This window comes from Lineus longissimus, chromosome 7 (genome assembly GCF_910592395.1).
Source record: "Lineus longissimus chromosome 7, tnLinLong1.2, whole genome shotgun sequence".
NCBI lineage: Eukaryota > Metazoa > Nemertea > Pilidiophora > Heteronemertea > Lineidae > Lineus > Lineus longissimus.
In genome coordinates, this window is record NC_088314.1 from 6058144 (window position 1) to 6085063 (window position 26920).

At 38.9% G+C, this 26920-nt stretch overlaps 3 protein-coding genes across 4 annotated transcripts; 1 reads left to right on the top strand and 2 right to left on the bottom strand.

The window, feature by feature from the left end:
- Positions 1–1176: 1176 nt before the first annotated feature.
- LOC135491237 (EF-hand calcium-binding domain-containing protein 12-like) lies at positions 1177–5938 on the top strand. 2 transcript variants are annotated; one of them, XM_064776971.1, is made up of 8 exons: positions 1177–1189; positions 1766–2480; positions 2857–3054; positions 3447–3609; positions 3789–4087; positions 4261–4480; positions 4843–5152; positions 5371–5938. In XM_064776971.1, the coding sequence occupies exons 2-8, from the start codon at positions 1842–1844 to the stop codon at positions 5627–5629; spliced, it is 2088 nt and encodes a 695-aa protein (XP_064633041.1). In that variant the 5' UTR covers positions 1177–1189; positions 1766–1841; the 3' UTR covers positions 5630–5938. The 2 variants fall into 2 exon arrangements, with proteins under 2 accessions (XP_064633041.1, XP_064633040.1); XM_064776970.1 differs by lacking the exon at positions 1177–1189 and adding an exon at positions 1196–1363.
- Positions 5939–6978: 1040 nt separating this feature from the next.
- Positions 6979–9203, bottom strand: LOC135491238 (N-alpha-acetyltransferase 10-like). The gene is made up of 6 exons (XM_064776972.1): positions 9082–9203; positions 8413–8511; positions 8062–8120; positions 7660–7869; positions 7430–7514; positions 6979–7210 (listed from the first exon to the last, which is right to left on the bottom strand). Exons 1-6 carry the CDS (start codon positions 9100–9102, stop codon positions 7151–7153), a joined length of 534 nt encoding a protein of 177 aa, XP_064633042.1. The 5' UTR covers positions 9103–9203; the 3' UTR covers positions 6979–7150.
- Positions 9204–11227: 2024 nt separating this feature from the next.
- On the bottom strand, positions 11228–26903 carry LOC135491193 (N-acetylglucosamine-6-sulfatase-like). Its single transcript, XM_064776907.1, has 11 exons — positions 26697–26903; positions 22376–22435; positions 20469–20738; positions 18580–18678; positions 17798–17965; positions 16977–17059; positions 16326–16444; positions 16051–16154; positions 15483–15704; positions 15111–15221; positions 11228–14107 (listed from the first exon to the last, which is right to left on the bottom strand). Exons 1-11 carry the CDS (start codon positions 26880–26882, stop codon positions 13934–13936), a joined length of 1596 nt encoding a protein of 531 aa, XP_064632977.1. The 5' UTR covers positions 26883–26903; the 3' UTR covers positions 11228–13933.
- Between the last annotated feature and the right edge of the window lie 17 nt (positions 26904–26920).

The following is a 26920-nucleotide window of genomic DNA, read 5'->3' on the forward strand; positions in this document are numbered from 1 at the left end:
AATGTTGGTGCCAGAGTGGTATTTCCGACTTGCAAAAGCAATCTGTCATCAAGGAAGGTCATTGGCGTTGATCCAGCGAAACGATACAGAGAAACTGCTCCATGATTGTAAATACCCACCGAGCCATTTGCCCATCGTAAAAAAGCTGTTTTATTATATAGATGGCCGAGTCTCACTGACCGCAACATTATTGCGTATATGCAACATTACTGGGTGTATAATCAGAATCTTTCAATGAATAGTTTTGTCCTCTCTCCCACATTCTGAGGAATTCAGGGCGAAGTTCGCTTCTCTGGCCAAGCGCATTATCCTCCGACTTCGTCAGGATCACAGATGTTCAATCACGGACGAGTAGAACGATAGAAGTATGTGCTTTAATAATAGTTGCAAACTATAGTCTGTCCTGTTGTTCTCCATCCCATGAAGTCAGAACGGCTCCTGGCCAAAGGGTTAAGGGCGACCAATAGTCCATCCTGACATAACCAGTGGTTTTGAATGTATACGCGCCTCTCGATAGGAGTATCAAAAACCTGTATCTAAGGATGCCAATAGTCAGGTATATATATAGGCTACTTTACATGATTGTAGTCTCTATCACGGATCTCTAGCACTATACCAGCAGTGTCCGCGCTCTTTGCAGACTAGACGAGAATCTTATTGAAGCGAAAGTAACTTTACCCGAAAAGTAGTCATGACCAATTTTAGACACGGGGATAAAGTTACTTTCACTTCAATAATGTGAAATGATTCTGCCAGGGCCGGGATTCGTGAGACTATTGATAGACCATGCCCTCTGATAATCCACGTAGGTCTACAATATATCATAAACCAGTAGCCTAATTCCTTGGTGGCCCGGACCTTAGAGTAACTAGTCTGGTTCTGAGCCTGGACTTATATTACAAAGACAAGAGGATCTTGTCCCATCTTGTCCTCATTTGCAGTTCATAGTCTACCAGTTTCTCAGATGATGGTCACTCATCAGCTCGGTCATTATCTGCACCTTCAAGTTACACGCGCACCGGCTACAGGCACGGGCCGCATGGCGAAAAAAATATTTTAAATTTCGCGCTCTTAGGCTGGTTCCATTTATATAGCAACCCATCTCGCGTCCCCTCGAAACGTAAATAAACTGGTAGTTTATCCGGTAACAGGCTGGTGGTGTATTTCCTACGTGTAAGAAAACAAAATGGTGGGCATCTGGGACATTTTTCCTATTTTGCAGTGATATTTTGATATATAATTCATAAATACTGGCATTGAGATGAAAGAAAATGTTTTAAACGTATCTTAATACATATAGAGTTGGTAAAAATGAAAATGATACCTAGCTTTCACCATATCACAACTTGCAGAGCTTCAAAAAGTGAGAAAAAAAACAAAAACTGTCATACTCGTTGCAGCCATTAGGCTTATATAGCAGTCTGAGTCAACTCAAGTCGAGCATTGCAATTTTCAAGTGTCAGTCAGCATGCATGTGCACGCACTCTCTGACTCTGCTGCTTTTCTGCTGGCTGACGAGGCCCGACGGAAGAGTCAGACATGTAACTGTCACTGTGTCAGTGCGACAATGGTAGTAAATACTGGCTGTCGGAGACAAGCCAAGAGTGTCACTGTGTCATGCCTGCTGCTGTGTTACTGACAAGACACTGGACTGTCACTGAGTGAACTGAAAGGGGGTCGCTCTCTCTCAATAGTCTCATCGTCTCATGCTGATATGTTCCAGTAATAAACCTTGCTTATTAAAATGCTCATTCCTTTATTTCAGACATAAAAAGCGAATTCTTCCTACTGAAAAATGTAACATTATAATTTATACTGGTCACCTCTCAACTGAGGACAAAATGGGCCTGACTGATACGGCCCAGCTTCCCAATCCTGATCAGGAAAATCCACTGCGCAAGGCGTCATCAATCAGATCCAAGAAATCAAATCTATCTGAGTATGGCCTCGGCAGACTTTTTGATACAGACAATGCCGACCATCTCAGTATAGAAGACCAACTCAAATTATACAAAAAACGTGATTTAGAGGATACCAAATACTATAAATGTGCTGTAAAGGTATTCTGGGCTCCCAGAAGCAGAAAACGGGTGATTGTTGCTCAACCTAAAGAAGTGCTCCGTGGTGGTCATCCAGATGCACCCAAAGAAGAAAAGTCACGATTTTCAAAACCTGCTCTGCCAAAGGTTGGTGAAGACACAAGTATAGCAGAGCTGGAGAGAATCATAGAAGATCTTGAAAAGGGGCCAGAGAAGCCAATATCTAGACCTCCACCAGAAATATCATCCAAGTTCACAGAACCTGATGAGATAACTGAGTACAAGACATGGCTAGAGAAACGTAAGCAGCTCAGGACAGATATTGATTCCATGGGTTTGAATGAAGAATGGCTGGCTAATAAACCGAATAAGACAGAACTGGAGATGAGAGTGCTGCAGAAGATTATTGATGACAGGACACCAAAGATACCATCACCTGTGGTGAGTTCTGGAATAGCCTGACCAGCTTCTTTTGTTTCCTAATACCTTGTACCTGGTGACTATTCATAAGAACAAGAGAAACACCCTTCCAAGTCCAAGTGACTGGCTTGTTCGTTACTTCCTTTGTTTGTGGCATGCAAGTAATACTTTAATCGTGAGCAAAAAGGAGAAAAAGACATTTAATTTTTGCCCTTAATATACCGCTCATCAAGTATGGATTAACCAATCTATACTTGCTCTCATGAATATACTGGTAGGAATGTATTATATGTACACTTAGCTCTTACTCTTGGCTACCAGTAGGTTTTCTTTTATCATTTAGTGCAACTTGAATCTCTACAAAACATTTTTGAGTTAATTTGAAAATTTCCTCCAGCCTGTCCCAGATCCACCATATGATTTTGAAATGTCTGATGATGTCCCGAGGTTCCGTCGTCCATGTCCTGAGGCCATTCAAATCCTGGAACAGTTCCTGTCAGAGAAAAAGATGCGGCTTGTCGACCTGTTCCAAGCCGTGGACAAAGACAAGAGTTGGTCACTTACTAAGGATGAATTTGTGGAGGCAATCAAATTGGTAAGATTGATTGTTCCAATTGCAAAGAGGGGTGAATCAAGGATCTGGTAATAGAAATTTTCAAGTCCTTTACATTTCCATCTTTATTTTTCAGTTCGCTGAATCCTTGCTTCCCCCTCCCCCCCCCCCCCAAAAAATGCCTTAATGGCAGGCTGCACTGCTGATTTCAGAAAATTAGGGTTTTCTTATTTTTGTGAAAACAGTTGCAGATTAATTTCTATTTGGGCACATTTCCTCGTGACTTTACAAAGAGATATTGGCACATTCGTTTTGTGTTTTTAGTCACAGATGTGCTCCAGCAGTAGTTTAGAATAAACACCACACCACTAACAAAGATTTCATAATTCTTTGAATCGTCCTCAGCATTTCAGTAAAACTTGTCTTCTTTTCAGGCTGGTATTGACATGACTGACGATATGTTAGAAGATCTAATGCTGTCTCTTGATGTTGACATGAACAAGGAAGTAACGTACAAGCAACTTCTCAAGGGAATGAGGAGTTGGAAGAAGGAAAAGTTTGACAGTAAACGGAAACTTATAGCATCCGGTAAAACAGGTAACTATGACAATGATCTCCATTAAAGCGCTGGCTCTTGAATTGTAGAGGAGTGGGTCTGCCTTGGTTTGGTGTTACCATTAGCTCAGGGTGAGCCCTTATGCCAAATTTTGCCTCGATGGCTTTTGTGGAATCAGTCCTTAACTGGAGTGCTTTAATTTTTAACTGCCATTTTTCAGATTACCAACTTGATAATCCCAGAAGAAACCGACCTACAGTTTGTCCCCCAGAACACAGCCTCACACCCTCTGCTGAACTTACGAGTGCCCTTGAAAGCCAAAACCTACATCTCTCAGAACCAAGAAAGGAGGTGACATTCAGAGGGCATAATGCTGTGCGTTCAAAGGGCAGTCGGTCCAGTGAGCGTCTTACACCTCCACCACCTGATTTACGATCTGAGGTTTACTATCTCGGTAATCCAGAGGCAATGGTGGCGTTAAGGAAAATGAATCGGGAGTTATTGAAACAGGGAAAAAAGGTATATTTTGTTAGATAGTCGACTGGTGTGTCTAGCCATTAATCCTATTTGTCTTACTTCAAGGTCTTGGTCGTACTTTATCTTCTGCGTGGTCAAATACATTTCAGTTGAATGATTAGTAGTAAAAAGGAAAGTGTTATTTCAAATTAAAATTAAGAAATTGTCTTCCCCAGAAATCTTCGAGACAAAAAACAGCAAATTTCCAGAATGGTAAATCTATGATCAAGACCGGAAATAAAGCCATTGACAATCATTGTCGACCTTCCACGTTAACTGGCGACGTTGCTGACATGGTGGACAAGTTCCGACAACTGAGACTCAAAGAATATGAAGAGGTCAACCGACTTTGTAAAGAATCGGGCGTGGTTTTGACTGAGAAACTGTTGGAGAAAGGTAAATGTACAATGAAAATAATTTCAGACTCAATGGGTGATATGAATAAATACTAGCAAATGCTTTTACTCCGGTTTTGTACTGGAAGGCCTAGTGTAAATGTACATGGAGATTTAGATAAAAGCATTTGCTAGTCTTTATTCATATCACCCAATGTGTGTGTTATGTGTTGTGCAGTGTTTTAAAATACTGGTCCTCAACCAGCTAATAGACGATGTCTTGACTGAAATAGTCCTACCTAAAATAGTAAAATTCCCATTTTTTTGTATGTGTGTCTAATGTTTGAAGTTTGTCATGATCCTTCCCACTAAGGGATATAATCCTTTCCATACGAGTCCTAATGCCAGGTTTCTGTATTTCAGTGCTGTTTCATCCTCCTGACAAATCCCACAGAGCACTGAAGAAGAAAATCCGGCAGCCGGGTGGTCAGTTGCTGTCATCACATTTTGCTGATCCACCAAAACGGCCGACTACACCGATCGAGGTCAAACACAAGGGCCATATGATCAAGACAGCGTCTGGTAAACTTCTGATTGACAGCCGTCACATGTATCCAGATAGCCATTCTGTGAAACCGGTTGGAACAAGGATGACATTATCGACAGGGAGGGCATTTATTCAAAGGCAGGTGGACTGCTGGATGACGTTTGAAGAGTATGAGAAACTAACAAGGTGAGTTGTTAGTTATCTTTTGAGCTCCTGTTGCCAATCGTTAATCAGTCCCCATCTTTCACTTCATACCCAACTTTCACTTCGTCCACAACCTGCAAGCGAAATTTATAGCGAAGCTGTTTATTTTGGTGATTGGCTCACTATTGACTTATGAAATGTGCCCCTGTACTACATGTACTTGAAAAAGAGTTTTTTATATTCTTCCTTCTTATTTTCAGTAAATTTGCTGCTCGTTATAAGGATTTGCATGGATGTGATATGAATGCTTTCTGGCCTGGACACCTACTCGATAAACTACGTCTTTGTATGCCACCATACGACAGCCACAAACCTGCAGGAGTCACGGCGATGTTCCAGCCTATCATGCGAGAGAAGAAGATTTACCATGGGTACGATAACGATATTAACACATTACCTGTTGGTGACAATGGTCACTCACAGTTTACGTGTGTTGACCCATATATCAGGAAATACTAAGCAAGATGTATGTCGAATTTCATTTTTGATTGAGTTTGCCAGTATATAAAGTAATGAGATCTACTCATACATTCTATTTTGTTCCAATGATTGCGTGTTTTTCTGTAAGATGGGTAACCTCGATCCAAGAGTGACATTTTTTTGTGAAATGCACCGTAGTACAATGTTGTGGGACAACTGAACAGATAGGCTGTTACTTGTAAAAAGCAGAGAAAGCCATCTTATATTCCGTCCATAGTGAAGAATTATGTTTACAGTTGAAGACTGTGTAAAACTAAGAGAGGAAATCATGAGAAATAAAACTGTTTTTCAAAATTTTGTTTCTTGATCTTTTTCACCTTGCATGGGGCTCCATGCCGATCCACCGTCGTGCGTATATCCATCCTTCACCGCCGATAACTCCCCCCCTGATCGGCCGTCAGAAGGGCCGTTACTTTATCAGTAGTCTCCCTGCATTCCCCATGCGTCCATGTCGCGACAACACTAACATTACACTGGTGGTTGTCGCACGAGACACACACTGAAAGCCATCATAATTGAAGACCTGGTGTTCAATGAGCGACGGTTCCAGGGATGCTGACCTGACCCAAATGCACAGTGCATGTTGTATAGAAGAAGAGTTACCTGATCCCGTGGTTGGCACTATCAATTCAGGCTGTCATTCTATTACTTTGTGTCGAGCAATTTGATTGACCACCCATTTATGATGGTGCATCTGACAGATTTCCTAGCCCTTGATGTCGGCAGTGAAGGGAGACTTTTAAGACTGATATTCACTGCTGATAAGTCGGCATGATGGGGCTCCTGTTTTCCCATAAAGATCTCAGTTGGGCACTTTGATATGGCTTGTGATATAACCCCATTCTCTGTTATAGTACAAACTGCCAGTGTGGCATTGATTCAGTGTCGTGAACTTCATGTGATGAAGTCTGCTAGTCATTTGCATGTCCAAGAAATAATCTGCAAGTCATTTGCATGTCCAAGAAATAATCTGCAATGCATACAGAGTTATTCTGATCCTCAAATCCAAGTTTCCGTCACCACCTGTCCAAGACGAGACTTACAGCAACAAATATATTCTTCGTATCAACAGATTTATTCAGAAATTTTACATGATGAGTTTTCACACCAGCTGCATCTTGGCTGACAACTACATTCCTCCTTCAAAATGTTTTTGCCAATTCCATATGCATTGGCTTTTTTTGGAAACAAATCCAGTTGACAGGCACAAATACCAGTCAACTGATTTTGAAGAGGGAAACTGCAAATTATTAGAACATATCCTTCTTCTCAGATACAAATGACAGGCTCCAATTCTACCAAAATTCTTCCATCTGTGGTGTTTTTAATAAAGTTTCATCACACGTTACTCGGTAGACAAGGATTGTAGCCCTCTTTGATACAAAATTTGTTTCATGATCACACCTTTTGAGGTGTGTTAGTCCTTAAATGATAATGCAGCAATTTTAAGGAAGTAACTTTCCTCAAGTGAAATGCTATGATGCATAGTCCTTGTGTTCATTATGATGACACTGTAACTGCTTCTGGCGTTGCAACTATCGTTTGGTTGCATTTTGATGCCTAAAATGGACAGAAGAGAACATAAACTCAAAACTGTTTTAAAATTTTAGTAATTTTCATCCTTGCTTTGATATCGACTGAGGTATGGGAAATGAAGAGAGATTGTATTGTGCTGGCTATATTTACTTTAACACTTTTCCAAGGACAGAGATTTTTAAGCCCAAACAGTTACAAAATAAATTTTTAAGTACCTCAGATTGTCAAAGAAAGTCAACTCACTTTTTCAGCAAATTCAGAAAGATCTCTCCTCATGGCAAACGCGTCTTCACCATCGGCATAATATTTAGGCTCTATTTCACTAATCCTGCAAGACAGAAATGATTGTATACATAACATAGAATTGATAAGTCTGATAATCAGTTCCAAGACAATGAAGCAGAATTTCACAAAGTGTGATTTCTGAGCAATACCAGGTTACCAATACTTGTATCTTTTCCAGATATACTTACTGAAATTTCAGTGTCCCTGTGTATAAATGCAATGCAGCCCTGTTACTCTTCCTAACGTGTAGTGAGACATATTTAGCATTGAAACATTCTGTCATCGCCCGGGAAGCCTGATCCATTAGTTTTTGAGCCAGGCCAAGACGTCGGTGGGATCGTTTCACGGCCAAAGATGTGATGTGTCCATGTGGTACAGAATCTTCGGGGTCTTCTTCCCTGAAGAACAGAAATAGGATGTAATATCAAGAGTAAACAAATTCTTGCATCAAAACAACATATGGAAGAAAGTATCCAGATCAAGAAAACTGTTGGAGAATGAACGGAAATTCTTGTAACATTTTCATGTCACAAATAATCAAGGAGAAATACATTACGTATATTATAGATCAACTAATCATGTTTACTTACATTTTTGCTAAGACATATCCAACTATTTTACCATTCTCATCCTCTGCCACATAGGAAAGCTAAAAAAAGAAATAGATAATATAAGAATCATTGGTGTTGCCTATTAAAATGCTTTACATCTCATGCAGAACACTTCTTTTAATGCATGTCACAACACATACATTGAATTCATAGAGAGCTTCTCTTTTTACAGTTGACATGGTGAGATATATAAATATTTTAAGTACTAGCTTCCCAACCAGCCAAGCCAAAACAAGAAACATTTTATTGGGAAAAGGATAATGCCAAACCTGAGGAAAAACTCATTTCTTCTGTTTTTCCAGATACTGGTAGATTTCTACATCAAATTACCTGTGGCCAAGATAATCCGTGGTAGAAATAATATTTCATTTGGTAATTCTCTGGCAAGCATAACAGGTTACAATGCTGCATATTCATCAGGTCATCCGGCTGTAAATACAAATTCAAACATGACAGAACTAAAAGAAGCTCTTTTGAAAATAATCAAAACTAAGTGTCCTTAATAGAGGTGTCCGCTAACAAGAGGTTCCACTGCATATCTAATTATCTTTTTTTTGCGAAATGGCGTCGGCAGCAATTTGCCTCTGAATTCTTTTAAAACACTGGGCGAAAAGCAATGTTAGATATCCCGTGGCCCAATGGTAAAGACACCTGCCTACGATGCGAGCGTCCCTTTACTAGTGAACTAGCTCACTGCTCAGTATAAAATAGTTTTTTAGAGTTTTTGCATGCACTGTCTGCATGTTGACGTCGCTCAAATTTCACGATTCGAGAGTCAAAGCAACTAAGCTTCCCCACCTTATCTCCTTAATATGAAAATGTAGGCCTATTAGATATCAAGCCACCATGCTTCTACTGTGGCAGTGTAGTGTGGATACTCTACATGTATCATGTACTGGATACACGACTGCTCATATTTTGCCATACATAAAAAGAACAACCACATAAAACGTGGGCATCAAATTGAGCAAAAGATACTAAAGAATGGACTGCACTAACTGTGGCATTTCTAATGTTCATTTTTCTTGAAGAAAATTTACGCTACAAGGGAGAAAATAAGACTTTTATAGTGATATTTCGACGAAATTTTTCCTGTAGCTTTTTATTTTGCAATCGGTATCCGGTCGTTTCGCTCCATGACGGTTTCGCCCCCAGTCGTTTCGCTCGAAATTGAAGTCGTTTCGCACTGTGTTCTGCCAAAGTGACAGCAAGGGGGAAGGGGTGGGGGGAGGGGGAGGGGATGATCCTGCAAATCGGAAGTACTTAACTTGTATGTACATTGTGTCCATTTGACTGACTAATGTCTGTAAGTAGATAGTCACAACCCTACAGTCCCTACAACCCTACAACCTGAAGACAGTCACAACCCTACATTGACCCCTATTGGCCATTTCGTGTAACTTTATCTTGACTGCCTTGTTACTGCCTATATTGTCCCTTTAAGAGGATTTCATCAGAAATCAGTTGTCTGCTGGATGTAACCACAAGTCAATTTGAGGTCCCAACTTCAACATTTTAGCAAAGACAGGATTATCATGATCCAGATGCCATGTACACTTCTGAAGAATGCTCTACGAAGAATCAACAAACACTTTGCTACATAAAGAAATATACTTTATTTTGTACAACAGTACCAATACAATATGTCTGCTGATAACAAGTGATCTAACGACACACAACAAGGAGATCAGCAGATCAAGATGGAACAAAAAATAACTTAAGGGAGCAGCCACTAGATAAGGAGATTGCTACATCTGTAGATTAAATCGTACACAAAGTCTATTTTCTCTATTACTCAGCTAGATAGGACAAGGATGATTTTCCACATATTATACTCCTTTGATTCAGCGCCATGATTGACAGAACTTTTAACTCCTTGAGGGCCAAAGACATTGTTTGACATGTTTTAGATTGCGATAGTTGATAGCTCCTCAATTGATTAGCCTTTGTCTCGGAGCCGAAAGACAATGATTTCAGGTCAAAGTGGGCAATGACTTAGGCAGCCTCTGGCACTGAAAATTTACGGGATTTGATTGATGTTCCATCAATGATACATATAAGTTCCTATGGTCATAAGCCTTTCAATTTTTGGCTGCAATGGTTTGAGTCCTTTATCCTATCAAGCTCAATATTGAAACATTTGACAAATTGCTGTGAAGAAGATATGCTTGAAGGTGCATCTCAGCTGTTCAAAATATTCAAGAATTAATAACTATTGATGTTATCAAGTATAGATATATCTATACTTAATCTATACTTGAGTTTATGCAGAAACTGACACTGTTCTCTTTTTGCCACAGAAAAATATGCTGGGCAAGTAAAAGCAATGTTTGTTCATGGGGCTCAAAGTACATGGATCAAATTATACAGGAAGGCCTATGGGGCTGTTCCTTTTTATTTCTATAAGTAATTATACCGTTATATGTTAAATGACAGTTAGAGAAGTATGTAAGATCAACTGTATCAGAATCCATTAATAATTGTATGATTCTTGAAGACATCAAAATGCTTTATAATGCACTAATATTATGCAAGCCTCATTCAGCATGACATTTCTTTATCTATCCAAAATCTATATGGAACTTCGAAAACATCCACTATTTGTATAATAGGTTGAAGACAGAAGCCCGAAAAAATTGTATAACTTCATCGGATTCAAGATATTTTTGAGATGGTACCTAAAAATGATATTGCCGTAATGTCATGGTATTGCTTCATATCACATATATCTCCCCCAATACATGAATATATTTACATCTAGATATTTATACAGGCTGTACCAAAATTTATTTGAAGCAAGAACTTTTAAATACTGTACTCAATCAGCTGTTTGTGCTGTAAGTGTCAAATCAGTAATACTTTGGTGTATAAGCTTATTGTGTAGCTTTAAAATAGAGATCCCCATTACATGGAGATATTTTGAAGCTGTTCAAAGCTGTTCCCCATCAAATAGATTTGGTACAATCATAATATACAATTCTACACAAATACAAGTACAAAATATTCCTTGTTATAAGTCATGTCCATGACACATGAAAACGTAGTAATGCCAATATGAAACTAGACAACTCTCTGTGCAGACCCTGTTTCCATAATATTGCACAACAACAGAAACTTGCACTAAAACACCAAGACCAATCCCCAATCCCCCCCTCCCTCCCCTCCCCATGCATACATTTTTACACTTCCGAAAAGCACATTTTTAGCATTTTGTAACACTACACATTTACTTGCACCCACCCAATACATTAGAACGAATCACATATCAGTTCCAAATTTTATCTCATTAAAAGTCAAGAACCCCCACAGACCTGCCCCTCAATTAACATTTACAGGTTGTATTTCATAATATTTTAAATCAACTAACATTATTTTCTAAAGACATGAATATATGAATATGAAATATCAGATTGTGACACATACTCAGTATATTTGTATTTATTTATGTATTTTCATATCTGACCTACATTATTGCTACAACCTGAATGAACATCTGAAGGGGTCAGAACCAAATTGAGTGTACAAAGTTGTCATATTTCAATTCATACCACCAAGGACAAATTTCTATACTTTTCCAGTTACATTCCATCTCCTCAAAATGGACCAAAAAAAATTGTCTTATATCATACACTATCACGTCTCTAGTTCTGGCCCCCTAAATCCTGATTAAAAAAATTACTTGGACAGAAAGTGAATTACCTGAATTACAACATGAGTCAACATGCTGCAAAAAATTAAAATTTAGATCCTTTTTTTCAGCTTTTAACAACAAAATATGCATAGTATAAATTATTGGAAGGAAATTTTTCTAAGATAATTTTTCAATATTTAACAAATCACATTAATCAGTCCAGACGTAATTCTGTAGCCTTGTGTTATTATGCATAGATTCACAAATATACAATTCAGTACATAAAATGTGAAAAATCAAAACCATTGTGCAGGATTATCTTCTCCAAAAGCATGCATGGCTCGGTTTTACAACAAAACATTGCAGTGATACCACACTAGCTGTCCATGAAAGAGAACGACTCTGCCACACCAATTTACCACAAATGACATCAATTTGCATTACTGACCTTAGCCAAACCGAACACAGAAGTGGATACATTCCATAAGCTCAGAGAAGCCAAAATCAGGAGAAAAGCCTTTTTAAAACTTGCATCGATGCCATTTGCAGTTTCCAATAATGGACACTGTTCAGACACCCAAAGCTGGTCATTTCCCAAATATTCTGTGTCCTAATTGGTGGTAAGTTTGCAGAATGCAGGGTTGTGTTGGACACAAAATCAATGAAATATACCAAAAAAATTAAAGAAAACATTATATTCCTAGCAGAACAATTACCCATAACCAGTACACAAGATGTGCATATCTTAGTGCAGAAGTGCATGAAGCTCATAGCATGATAACAAATGCATAAGTGACGCTATCCAATATGATACAGACAATATAAAGTATTGTTCAAGATCTTGTGAGAAATCGTTATTCCGCTCTCATTTCTATATTCTTTCCTATATTTGACTGGACGCACCTCAAATTATCTATCAGCTCCTGCAGCCAACCTCTAATCCATTGTAAGTAAACTTCACAATGACCACAAACGCTCCTCAAAACTGCAAAATATGCTGCATTCAAAACTTGTGTAGACATCATGTCATGACCTATGTGCATTGAGAGTAGGCCTACATTTTCATGCTGGGATACAAGTTTGGTTTGCTGTGTATCTGAGATGGGAGACTGGAGCTGAAAATTCAACCTCAAGCTCAAAATAAAGATATGAGAGCAAATATATACAATTCTCAATAATTTGAACCATACCATAATACATGATATAAAGATATATACAATATCACAGATAACAATTCCATTGTTCAAATATAAAAACCCTAAAACAGGTATCTATCACAACATTAAGCTAAGGAAGTAAAACTACTGTAACCTCAGGAATTCATTAGATTCTGTTGTGTTTAAGATTTTGTTGCAAAAAGGAGGGAAGATCCTGGGGAATGAAATTTAGCGACGACTGTTTTGTGTTTTCTTTTTTATGCTAACGAAGGGGCCATTCAGAAATACATGCTTTGAATGAAAGACCACACTAGTATCATAATGTAGGTGATTAGAGTGTGCTCATTTACAATAAAGATATCCAGCAACATGGATAAATCTTTTGACCTCATTTGATGAAAATATGTTAAAATCAATAACTTTTCACCAGGTTTACTACAATACAGCTCCACCAATGTGATAAATACTTATCGTCATTATTATTTAAATAATGAGCATATTACATAATTGGCAATGGCACAATACACTTGATCTGCCCATCAAGTCCAAATTTAAAGTAAAAAATCTGTATTTTTTTATAGGAAGCAGAACTTTGATAATCCTGTGGAAGAACTCACAAAATGTCACTTGAGCAATATGGAACCTATCTAAGAATTTACTACCAAAGCAAGGAAGAATTTGATTTTAAAGTATTTTGGAGTGACACAGATGCTCGCGATTAAGACAAACTTTTGGTAGATTATAGACCAGCTGGGTTGGAAGTTTTAAGCTTTGCACATTTGCACATGGATGCATGTCCTTCCAGACCAAAAAAATGGTAGTTTTACATCATATGAAGTTTTCGAATAAACTATTAAACAAACAAATGCGCCAGGTTCTTTTTTAATCTGAACTGGGTACTCAAAAAACATTACCCCTAGTTATGGACAACATTTTCAGAAAATATCAGAAAAGCTATGCAAAAGCTATGTAAAACTAAAACCAGTGCATAACCCTTCTAAACCATAGACAACACATAGTCTTGCATTGGAGTGTTGGGCACTTGTGGTTTGTCCAACTGACTTTATCTTTCAGTGTACTCATACAGTCCGGAGGGTCGCACACAAGATTGCCCAGAACATCTCGTCATCTTCTGTAACAAGTATTGTTTCTGTCTGATGATTGAAGGCTCTGCAGAGTAAGCGATGTTCTTCAACTGGTAGGGGTCTGCTGTCAGGTCATAATATTCCATGAAGGCCTGAAAGAAAAAAACACCCCATTAGATATCACAGTTGCTGAAGTTATCAAAATTGTATCTTCTACTTTTTGTTCTCATTCAAACTCAAATGTACATGTTTTATCGAATTTGCTCGGAGATCTATGATAACCATAGTCACAGTCACTGTCATTATAGCCATAGAGAGCAGTTGCATTAGGGATGTAAACGAAATGGTTAAGTGAAGTGATCATCAACCTCAGTGCCTTAAAAATGGCTGTGGATATGAAATAAAGTTACTGAGCCTTCACTGCAGTGAGGACTGAGACGATTCTGCATAAATAGTCGGATGTTTGGTGCACGTTAGCTAATTACTAAACATTCTAAAAGAAGCTGAACAGCTCATGGGTAATCATTTACACACCTGGACCAAAATCATTATGAGTGACTCAGTTTTCAGACGCTAATTAGATGATTCAGATAGCCAACACTAATCAGACAATTTGAAGCAGAAAACTTGGTTCCAAACTGAAACCTTGGCAGCATAAAACTAGAAATTGTGTTTACTGAAAGTTCCCGAAGGTGGTGAACAGCGGATATTGAGTGGCGAGAGATGATATGACTTGGTGTAATATTCACCACACCCAACACCCTACACCTGCTCACATATCTCGGGCAGACCCGCTTAGAAACGCTGCTGGGTTAGTAAAATACTGGCCAGTGAGAAGATTATGTACGCCAATAAGTAAATGAATAACCTAACCCTTTCGTTAAATATCCTCCGGTGACTGGGATGCAGACCATATCAATTTAACATGCCCAATCATAACCTATATTCTACATGTATTTCATGAGAAAATGACTCTTTGATGTGCCAAATAATGCCACCATCTGCAAACTAGTCTAGACAGTCTACATTTCCAATGAGCACTGAATAACCTAACCAGTCATATTAAATCTTTTTCAAATGATCCCTGAGCAGTTGTGCAAAGTAATCAGTACTGAAATGGCTACCGAGAATGAGCCTACACATGTAGATACCAACCTCTGAATCTTTCATCTCACAGAAGATGGTGTTTTCGCTCTCATTGACTGTCCGTATGCAGGCGTAGGTGTTATTCCGGGAGTCCTCACACACACAGTCCGGGTGGCAGTTCTGTAATAAAACAGGACATTGCTGAATAAAATTTCTTGAAGAGATTTATACATTTACCACATTTTTGCATTGCATTTCAAGGAAAGAGCATTTGACACCAGAAACATCTTCAGATTGATTTCTTGCAGTTGATTTTTTGCCAATGGGTATGCATGTGACAGGATAAGTCTCTCTAACCTTATTTAAAAGTACTGGGTACAGTAAATCTGGTAATGTTAGCAACCACCTAGGGGAGGCAAATTCTCCTCCTTATCAACTTACAGTTACTTGCTGGTGGTTGAACTGAGGACAACCGGCCACTTGGTCTTGAAATTCACCGAAGTGTTCAATGAGCATTGTATCTCTTGGCCATTTCATGTTTTCTGCATGGAAAGCGTCTTGAAACAGCAGAGGAACCAAGGAGACTCCATCCATCTGACTGGGCGGTAGTAGTCCAGCAAGTTCGATAAACGTAGGAGCAAGATCGATGTTCAATGCAGGTTGCTGAAAAAGTAAATACCGTAGAATTATCTGCCACAATTTTTCCACAAATCCACAAAAATAACAAACCGTGAACAAAATTCTGTTTACAGTACAATGTCTATACCATACTTTGAACCTGCTTCAAACTGGCTTACAGTCAACCTTTATTGTAGACACACCAGATGTGGAGAGGCTACATACCAGTAGTTGTCAAATATGATCATAACTAAATTTGTACACAAATGACAACTGACCAACTCCTTGCACTATTGGCGTATTGCTAACTTTTTCTTGACATTTGAGTACTTTTTAACACAAAGTACTTGAACATTTAATTGAAAATTCACACCAATAAATAAGTGTTTACCTTCTTTATAGTGTTTGGCGATATGTTCGGGCCTCTCACAAGAAGTGGGACTCTGATATCAAACTCATATAGTTGCCTCTTGTCATTGGGTAAGCTGAATTGACCTGAAATTAGAAGTTCAAAATGGCAACTTAAACAAGGCAGGAAAAAGACAGAAAATAAGGCAAGGGCTACTCTCGACACTTGGAGACACCACAAACAAACAAGATCTACCAATAAGCATTACTTTACCAGGTCAGAGGCTGAAGTAGAAATACAGGTCACAGAACACCTACCACTGTGGAATCCATTGTCAGACGTCAGGAATATGTACGTGTTATCAATAAGGTTCTTCTCTGTCAAGATGTTCACAACGTTTTCAACCATGTCATCAACAGACAACAAGGTGCGCCATCTAGAAAGTGAAACGCTAAGGATTATGAATAAATTTAAAATGCTTTGAAACAGCTTAAAGCGAACTGGAACCGCCGAGCGATTTATTCAACTTTTCGACTTTCACCGCCCGAGAAAGTCAAACTTCCAACTTCCTATTCGAGTTCAGATTTGTAGCTCCGCCCCCAGTGCCCGAGCATGCGCAGTTCAATTTGTTATTATTGAGAATCATGTGAGAATCACGTGAGTCATGCGATCTTTCATTCATGAATTTTCGTAGTAAATTCCATAGTAGTGACGTCACTGAATGATTGACAGCTAGGCGCCATGTTTCATTCATGCCACGTTCTGATCACCCGATACGCGGGAAATGAAAACGAGGTCATACGAACTGGCTTGGCGGTTCCAGTTCGCTTTAAGTCTGTAGGTTACCGGGATGTGCTATCTCTAATGTTTGGGCCTTGATCATCAAAGAGATGATTTGCAATTTGAACTGAACATAAGTAGGTTTGATGCTTAATATAAAACTGATTTAAAATCGGACAGAAATTTACCTATTGACAAAAGCTGTCTCCAGGAAACTGATACTCTCTTTTGATAATGGATGAGGAGCATTTCTGACGAGCCAGTGTTTGTCCTGAAAGAAAACCATTCAGATTATCATTAAAATCTTGATGGTATCAGATCCACCTATCAGATTTGATGGGCCATCATGCCATTGTGTTTGGGAAGGTTTTACCTATTCATATCATATAAATGAACATGCACACGCATGAGGTGCACATAGGAATGCTGACTGCTGAAAAGAATTCCAAAATCCCTTTGGCATTGGCCACAAGATATCGCTTATAAGAAAACATCAGCATTGATCAAGGAAGGGATAAGGCGACCTGATGAACTTGATAATGAATTTTGTATTTATCCTACCTGACCATGGAAATTGTAACTGCCACCTTTTGGTGCCGTCACATTCTGAAAGCTATTTTTATAGTGAGGAGCCGGGGTCTCCGGTTCATGGCATGCTGGCGTCGATAACATCATGAAGAAAGGATTCGCATCTTCCTGGTGCTGGTAGCCCAAGAATTCCTCAGCTTTTCTACCCTACAAGCACATTCATAATGCAAGAATGACTACATTTTACTAATCTATGCAATGCTCTGCAATATGTCAACTGCCCAAGAAATGCAATCACTTGTTTTGGTTCGGTTGGCAATTTCAATTCAAGGACATTGCTCAGGAACTTGGTAAACTCCTTTAAACAGAGAATACCCATCACAAACTTCTTGAATTAATAGGATGTGACACTCGTGATGCATAGTTTCAGGCAGTAAGACAAGGCAGCAGAGCTTGCAAATATCTTGGAATGTTCGGTTACCTTGCCATGAACGTTATAACTACCACCCCTTGGTGGTTTGATGTTTTCAAACTCATTGCTGTAATGTGGTGCATGAGTGAAAGGCCCATGACATGCTGGAGTGGATAACATCATGAAGAATGGACTTGCTTCGTTTTGCAAGTGAAGGAAGTCTTTGGCTTGTTTGCCCTAGGAGGAGAGAGAGGATGGAAAGAGGTGTTAGGTGAGGAAGAGGTGGAAACAATTAAAGAGGCTAATATGGATGCATGCCCAGCATGGCTGGCTGTATCAGCTTTTTAAACTGCCGACAATGACCTATGTGTTGTTCATCGATCATAACACTCTGTATAAAGTGTGTGCATATAGTAGAGGAAATTTACCTTGTTAGTAGAGACCGAGATGAAATAAGTGTCGTGGCATGAAAACGCCCGAGTTAAAAGTATAGAGCAGAAATTATTGTGAAAACTCGAGTTACTAGGTGTATCTCATTCAAATAACTTTGCCAATCTTATGCTGAAAAACACAGAAATATTCCGCAGCAAATGTTAGTCATAGCTTTTCTTTTTATGTTGTCACAAACAGCAGCCCCCCACAGCTAAACCAATAAACGTCACTATCACTTTTAACAACATTGGAATCATCCTCAGGCATGAGCATGTAAAGTAACAACTGGTAATGGTTATTCGGGCCCTCCAGAGCAATATTTTCAAAGTGACTAAGCCACATTTTGAAATTTGACCCCAACTATGAAATCTGAGCCCAAACTTACAAACAAACGCTTTGAAATCTGAGCCCAAACTTACAATCAAGTCTGTCAGGTAATCCTCCTCATAAACTCCACCATGTTTCTCCTTGGTGCCATTGACTGAAAGCCTGTAGTTGTAGTAGACAGAGTTACCAACCTGGAGTGAAGAGAGAGACCAATTAGGACGATATACTGGGATGTAATGTCACACCAAGTCCCAGGAACCAAGTGGCAAAATGGTTTGAACTGCATGATTGTAGGTTATCCGTCATCCCACTACAATGTACACTCCTAAAGCTGTGGTGGTGTTCAAACACAAGTCTATTCTCACAGACATTACTTTAAGACTCTATATTTTAACCAATACACAGGAGTGTAACTACAACGTAGATCTAAATTGATGCCTCAGTGCATGCCATGTCAAAGAAGGACCGTACAAAGTCCTTTTAAAACATAATGGCTTGTCTAATGATCAATCACAACTAGTTTTACAGACACGAAGCACAAAAGTTACCAACAGGTAAATTTCCCTTCAAAATTCTGCGAGACTGAAATATTTTTTTACACCAGAACAACCCCAAGTTTCAATAATCTGAACAATATGGAAAATGGTAAGAATTACAGCAATTATTTGAGTCTGGAGTTGAAATGAAGTGAAATGAGGTGAGAGTGAAACAAATTAGCCCAGTATATCTCGGATGTAATGTCACACCTGGGAAGAGTTTAGCGCTGGTTGATTTCACCCACCTAGATCATTATATACATTAATCTAAGTACATTCAATACATAAAGAAAACCTGGCAACTTACATTGGAACAGTCAAATGGTAATGACCAGTTTTCTATCAAGAGCATTAACAACATACACTTTGTAGCTCAGTTTAAACTGATGTTTTTTCACCTCTATTCAAACCCTGGGGTTACGGCAAATACTTCACCTGGGTTGAACATTGAAAGCTCACATTCATAATGGTCAAATCATGTTGGCAATCTTCGCGCATAAATTCAATTTCCTGCCTTCTGGGGTCAAAGAAGTTTGCTATTATCAAAAAGAAATTGGCGGATGTAGCCTTAATCAATTTGAGGTAACTTTTTAACACAGCAGAATTCGAGTTGATGAATAAAAGAGCACAAAACACTTCTGTAATGCATAGTTTTCAGAAGTTTCTTTTCTCAAAAATCCTTAACCCTTAACTTCCAAATGGATGCAGAGCTAAAAAAAATTACACAACAGATTTACAAAATAGAATACATGTTTTTGGTGACACATAGAACAGTGTGAAAGGGTTAAGGACAATAAGATTCATCTTCAATTCGAGAGGACTCATTTCCAATATGTCTTAGCTGATTGTGCATACCACTCCTGTTTCTTTGCTACCAATTATGACCGACCAATGCTGCAGGTAGACAGATTCTTCACAATCCTGAATATCTCAAATGGTAGATTTCTCAGAGATAAATAAATGTCTTGCAGCACCGCCACAAACAATGTCTGTCCGCCACATTGAAAGGTACCTAAATGTCATGATTCATCCATCCATGTATACCCCAACTCTCAGCACCAATTCCACCTTTGCAAAGCGATAATTAAACTCACATTAAGTCAGCAAACTTCTGCTAAATTTGGAACCAAATCAAGATTTGTAATGATTGAAAAAATTCCCTCAGCGCTTTTCACAGAAAGGTGGAGAAAAACATCGAATCTCCATTCAGGCAGTTATCCTGGTTATGTCTAATGAATAGAGAGGCAAAAGCACAATATTCCCCAACCTAACCCATAAAGCTTTTTGCACACACTTGACCATATAAAACATTTATTCTTCATCAGAAGCAGAATGGAGTTATACTGCGTACTTCCAAGCAGCCACTCTTTGTGGTGGTGTCCAGGCATACACTGGTGAGAAAACATAAATTTCCCTCAGATATCTTATTCTAGACCTATACCTACCAAACCAGTCCACCAATCCCATCCTGGTGGAACGTGCTGGACACCCCCTGCACTTTTCTTTCCATACTGGTTCAGATATTTTCCCGCAAAGAACGTCTTGTAGTTCTGTTTCTTGAGATATGTCACAAACCCATTGACTTCTTGGCTCTGCTGCCAGACTGGACTGCTACAGTTGCCTGATATTGAGTTGTTTCTGGTTCCATGGTTGTGGATGTATTTACCCGTAAGGATGCTGGCTCGGCTTGGGCAGCAAAGTGGTGTATTTACAAACTGCAAGATAATTTCATAGATTGAGAATGGATTATTATTGACTTTTTATCATATAATACATGTAAATACAGAAAGTTCTAACAATAGAGGTTGAATATATGTCAAAAATGCCTAAAATTCTAGGATGTCAGTCCAGTCATACTCAACCCCTAAGGCAGAGACAAGCGTTGTACATGAAAAAGTCTGGTGATTAAATTTGAGTCAGATAGACCCATGATGAGGTAGACAACAGAACAGGAAAAGCATTTTAGTAGAGCTCTCAACCTGTGACACATTTTTACTTGCTGACTAATTAAATAATTTTCATCAAGCATAAGTTCATTTGTTATGTTTGTTAGCATGTTTATAGCTATTGATTTTATACATCGCACAGTTCATGAAAAAGTTCCAATATTTCACTGAAAGGCAATTCAAATAGCTAATTCAAACACATGAAATAGGTCGTTTCACAAGGCGGATCAGTGATGGGTTTCGCTCGAATAATTTCCATTAGGCATTTGAAAGTTATTTGTTGTAAAACAGCAAGCGGCCATCAATTTAGAATCAAAAGGTTGATGAAAAATTTTATCGACATTTTTCATACGACGTTACATTGAAATACTGGTAGCTTTAGCTATAACAGCAGGACTCCATTACCCGTCTTGAATGCATTATATTGGTAATCGATGAAAAACAATGCTCATTTCAAAGCATGAACTTTAAACTTATCAATCGAGATCACAGCATGAGATCAATTCTTTTTGAATGTTTTTTTAATCTTCAAAGCTAATTCATTCCCTGGAGGCATGAGAGCCAACGTCAATGTCAATGCTTCCATCAAAACATTTCATGGCAATCCCATGGATACAGTTCTAATCAGAGCACATCAGAACACTGACATTGACTGAGTAGGGGATGGGTAGAATTTTCCAGGGCTTTTATGTACCATGTTTGACTTCACATGGACATGAGTACATGTATATCAATATCATGCATAACCACTTTTAAAATGACATTCAGGGCAATGGAAATTTTCATAGGATTTTTTCATGAGGGCAAACGAAAAGTTTCAAAGGTTATTGGACAATCATAGCGTTTCTCTTAGGGGGAGTCTCTGACATATGACATCTGTGAGAGGATGCACAAGAAAAGAGCATCGGTCAATTGCCAATTTTCAGAAAAGGGCAAAGAAATGCTGCAGTGTTACATGTAGCAATACAAAGGAAAAACATCAAAGAACACGTTTTCATCACTTATGCTTATGGTTATTTATACAGTCTGTATAAGCAAGAAAATTCCTTAGCACATCATCATGTAGATTATTCTTAATTTTTTAGAAGAAACAGTAAAATGCTGAGGAAACCAGACCAGCGGAATGTCATATTGGCACACAAGACACTGAGATTGAACTTATTCCGGGTAAGACGGAGAACCAGAGTTTAAGGGTTGTGCTTCAATGGCAATCTTGGAGACACACACAGTTCAGCCCACATGTACGTAGTAGAATTGAAATAACAGAAAGAACTTGAAGAAGTGAAATTAAACATTTATATATCATGAACAGCAATTGGGTTAAAGTTTCACTAATGGGAATTTCTTGGCTGTTTCTCCATTAAAAAGCTTTCAAGGCATCTCATACAGCATAAATATTGACTTACCATGTTCTGGAATGTGACTCCATTATCACCAAGTAACTTTCTTGCCTTGACCATTGGAGTCTGAAACGGAAAGATTTGGGAAACAAGCGTGAATTCAAGTCAACCCTTGACTTCATAAACCAGACCTGCCCACGTATCTGAAAGACTTCCGATTACCATAACCAAGCAAAAAATGTTCAGAAATGCAGAAAGACAGAGCAAGCGCAGAGAAGATGCACAAAGAACAGAGGTACTTTGTGATAAGATTGCGAACAGTTTCATTTTTGTTTATTTATAATGATCCAAGGATGTCGAGCTCTTTACATCGATAAATTGTAGTCACAAAACTGAGAGGTTTCAAACAATTTTAAAGAACTAAGCAAGGCATGTTGATAAAGTTTTACCCAACATGCCTTATCAACATTTTTGTTGATTATGTTTTACTTTTAGAAGATCTTACAGTACACTTAGTCGGTGCGTATTCCAGCTAAAGAGCTTCACCTTTCAAATTCTTTTCAAAACAGGTGGGAGGGTTTTTATGCCCAGCAGCCAGTATCCAACTTGACAGGTTGCCGGAGAAATTGAAGAGTTTCAGAGAAGAAATAGGCAGCATTCGATTACCATAAGAGATTCTCTGAACTGAAGGAAAAGGTACCAGTATGCTGGGAGTAGTCTCTTTGCGGAGAAAACACCGAGTACTTGTTAGTATGGCGTATTTAAGGCATTTGAGGTTAAAAAACAGATGATGCATCATTAGCATAGTTCTTTTCGCTGTGATGTATGTGTTTTCAAGAAGATTTTTTATGTTTGTGTCGCCAACAAGTTTACCATCAATAAGCAAAGCTGGTTGACATTGTCGTTGACACAAATCCAGCACGGGTCCTAAAGGCTAAACAAGGTACTACTTAAGCACTGCCCCATCATCTAATGAGATTTATTGTCTCCCTCCTCACTCATGCACAAGGGAAACTGAATATGGGCAAACACCACAGAACCTTTGGAAACTCGTTACACAATTACCGGGTATGTACACTGATTAGCATCATCCTGAAAATGACAGTTAATCAATGCCTCCGAGATGACAATCATTTATTGACAGTGAAATGGTCTGTTGATAAGCAAACACTGATTTGGGTGGATGATGATTGCGATGGGTGATTGTGAAAGGCTGCAACAGATTCGATACCACAAAATTTTGAAAGTCTTTGATGAGCAATAGTGTCTAAAGTCACACTCAAGTCCCTCTCATTGTCATTGATGATTATGGATGATGATGATGATGATGCCTGTTTACAGCAAACTCTTATGATATACATGTACCAGTACATTTTAGTTAAACTTTAGCATTGTAAATAAGAAATATGCCCCTTGAAGCAACAGAACAGTGTTGCACATCTAAAGAGTCTTCCATTTCAATTAACAGGTAGGAGGATTTAACGCCCAGCAGCACATTTTATCCTGACGTGCTGAAAGATTGAAGAGTTGAGAAAGAAACAATCCCCCAGGCCTGGCTCAAATTACTAATTTACATTTCTAAGTTGTGAAGAAAAAGGTGAGGTGAGGATACGCGTGTTATGTGGTGAGCTAACAACAACTTATTTTTCAAGATACAGCGGTTGCTTTGCCATCAAGATCAAATTGTTTGCCTTAGTATGTACTGATGTTGTGTTTAAGTTGACGTCACTTGGGGAGAAAAGATTTCTGCCGGGGACAGCTGCACAGCCCAGCTAACTGGCTTACTTGATTGACACTAAATGACAGAATGAATGATTGATGCCTCTTATTTGACGCAGTGACATGAGTGATGGATGATTTGTGGGTAGCTGCAACTCTGACTGAAATGGCAAACTGTGAACACTATATGACAAGAGCTAGATTTATTGATTATTGATTCATCTAAGAAATGTTTTCTTCGATTCATTATTCCTCTGATCCTGGCAAGGGTTAACAATCCTTATTCACAATTTATATATGAAAATATAAGATGCTAACATCATGAACATAACATTCAGTACTTTTGTATAACATTGTAGATAACATTGATGATAAGTGATAACAGCAGAGTATTGGTAATACATGTAATAACTATCTGAAACGAATAGCGAGCGATCTGGTACTGTCTGTTCTAGTTTTATATTCACTCAGGCCTACATATCATCTGAAAATATACAACAATTAGAACACCGACAATAATTATCTTGATGATAATTAGCAATTCTACACATCAAGTCTGCCTTCAGGACATCCGCTGCAAATGAGTGGCCGCATTCTATCAGCAGAACAATTAATTCATTGTTGATTATCATTATTCGCTGGGCATGAAATGCAGCAGAATGACATGTTGAATGAGTACAATGGACATGATGGAGTCAGTGAGCATTACTGCATTGGGGTAGTTGTAAAACAAGAAACACAGAAACGAAACAGAAACACAGAAACACAGAAACGAAACGCAGAAACCAGTCTTGTGGCGAATTCTGGTCTGCAGACTCCATCTTGTTGCCATGGTTGTGGCCGCGAACGCGGGTGTAACTAAAACTGGTATTCAGTCGGAATGGAAGGAGGAATGCTCATTTCCCAATACCCCTTTTAGCCTCATCAACGTGTGCGCAGATTGGCAGCATCCGGCCTTGATCGTGCCAATACACTACATGTATGTACTACACGGCGTAAATAGAAAATAGTTCTTCGAATAGCGAGTCCTGTTCTTTTGTACATTCCATGGCCTGTGCACGACACTAGGCTGAACTTCCCTACTGCAACCTCATTAACATAAACAGATATTTAAAGGGACTATTTAAAGGCAGCAGCTGGGCAGGCAAGATTGAGTTACTCCAAGTCAATGTCTAGCGCCCGCCCCCCCCCCCCCCCCCCACTTTACTCTATTCTAGTCGCCAAAATTGGTCTCTCACGTCTCACATAACGTCGAAATGATTCACCCATGTACTGGTACCGTACCTTGCATTTAGTGCTGCATCAGACGGGATATGTAGGATGATCCTGGTACTTCATGTGAATTGAACACTACAAGGCAAGATGTTGCACTGCACCTTCATTTAAAATAACATGCTGTAGGAATCGAATCGAACCTACCAAAGTACTACACCACCACCTCAAAAGACTTCACCCATATCGTGCCGCCCCCTCCCCCCCCCAAGTTGCTCCATGTATCCCCTCAACAACTCTATTGCATTCCGGCTGGCCGCAACCCACCAACCTCAGATTTTACTTTTAAACGACAATAACAACGGATTGGGCAAGGAAAGTATCGGCGTGCCGCTTGATTCCAACTTTTATGAAAACCCGTTTGATTTTCGTTTCTGCGTTTCGTTTCTGCGTTTCTGTGTTTCTGTTTCGTTTCTGTGTTTCTTGTTTTACAACTACCCACTGCATTGTACTTAAGCTACATTGTGACCAGACATGCCAGACACATGTCTGGATCCAGGGTTTTATGATGAAAGGAATATTTGTATCATGGTCTACACTTTTGTAAGTCAGGAGATTCACAGCAGAATGAGAATGGTACACTTAGTACCTAGATAATGCTCTACTGTATGAAGAAGTATCTAATCCCGATATTTCATAATCACACTCCTTTGTCTTACATCATAAGATCAAGTATTGATTGACAATGATACTACTATAGTATACTCCATGCTTGCTTACATACATGTAAGAGTGATTGACGACTCTGACAAGCAATCGGAATCGGATGCTGAGACTAAGCATACAACTGTCACATTAAAGCTGTAACAATATCTTCTACAAAACCAGAGCTGGAAAGGCTGGTCCTCTGGTTTTAGCCATGAGCATTGAGCCTGTGGTTGAGCCAATTGGTCGGTGGTTTGCCTTGTTTATTGACTTACTTTTAAACAAGAAAAAGTCAATTGATGAAAGATCTGAGCAGATGTGTTCCTCATTATCGCGTTCTTTATTGGAATATTGGGGGTTGATGGAGAAATGAAGGACTAAGCTAAGGCAGTGGACAGCTAACAATATTGCAACGCCACTTCTGCATTATATCGCCATTTACGTCATGATGTTGACTCCAATTAAAAAGTGGCGATGTAACGCACAATCCTCTCACGTGGCAATATATATTGCAACATCAGTTAGTATCATAATTTATAGGCCTATGCTTATATTTCACTGCATCATCGTCCGGATACACAGATAAGAATAAGACAAAAGACAAAAACAGAGATGCTATTATTTTGATAAAAAAACAAATGAAAACACGACATGAAATTGCTAGAATACACTGAATATACCACACCCACTTGTTGTTGACACTTCTGAAATGCCCCCTCACAGTCACAATCAAAGAACTGTTGATACTCACCATTCCACCTTGTGTGACATCTTGATCGTCTGTTAGAATGTAAACAATATTCGGTCGTCTGCCTCGAACTGCATCAGCCCCCACATCGGAATGTGACAGATTGAGCAGAATGATACCTCCGATAAAACAAAAGAATAAAGCACCAAGACCACAGACAAAATAAGTCCTGAAGCTCGCCGCTTCCATTTTCGTGTTTATCTGACCTCAGCGGCAGGTGCGGGCTA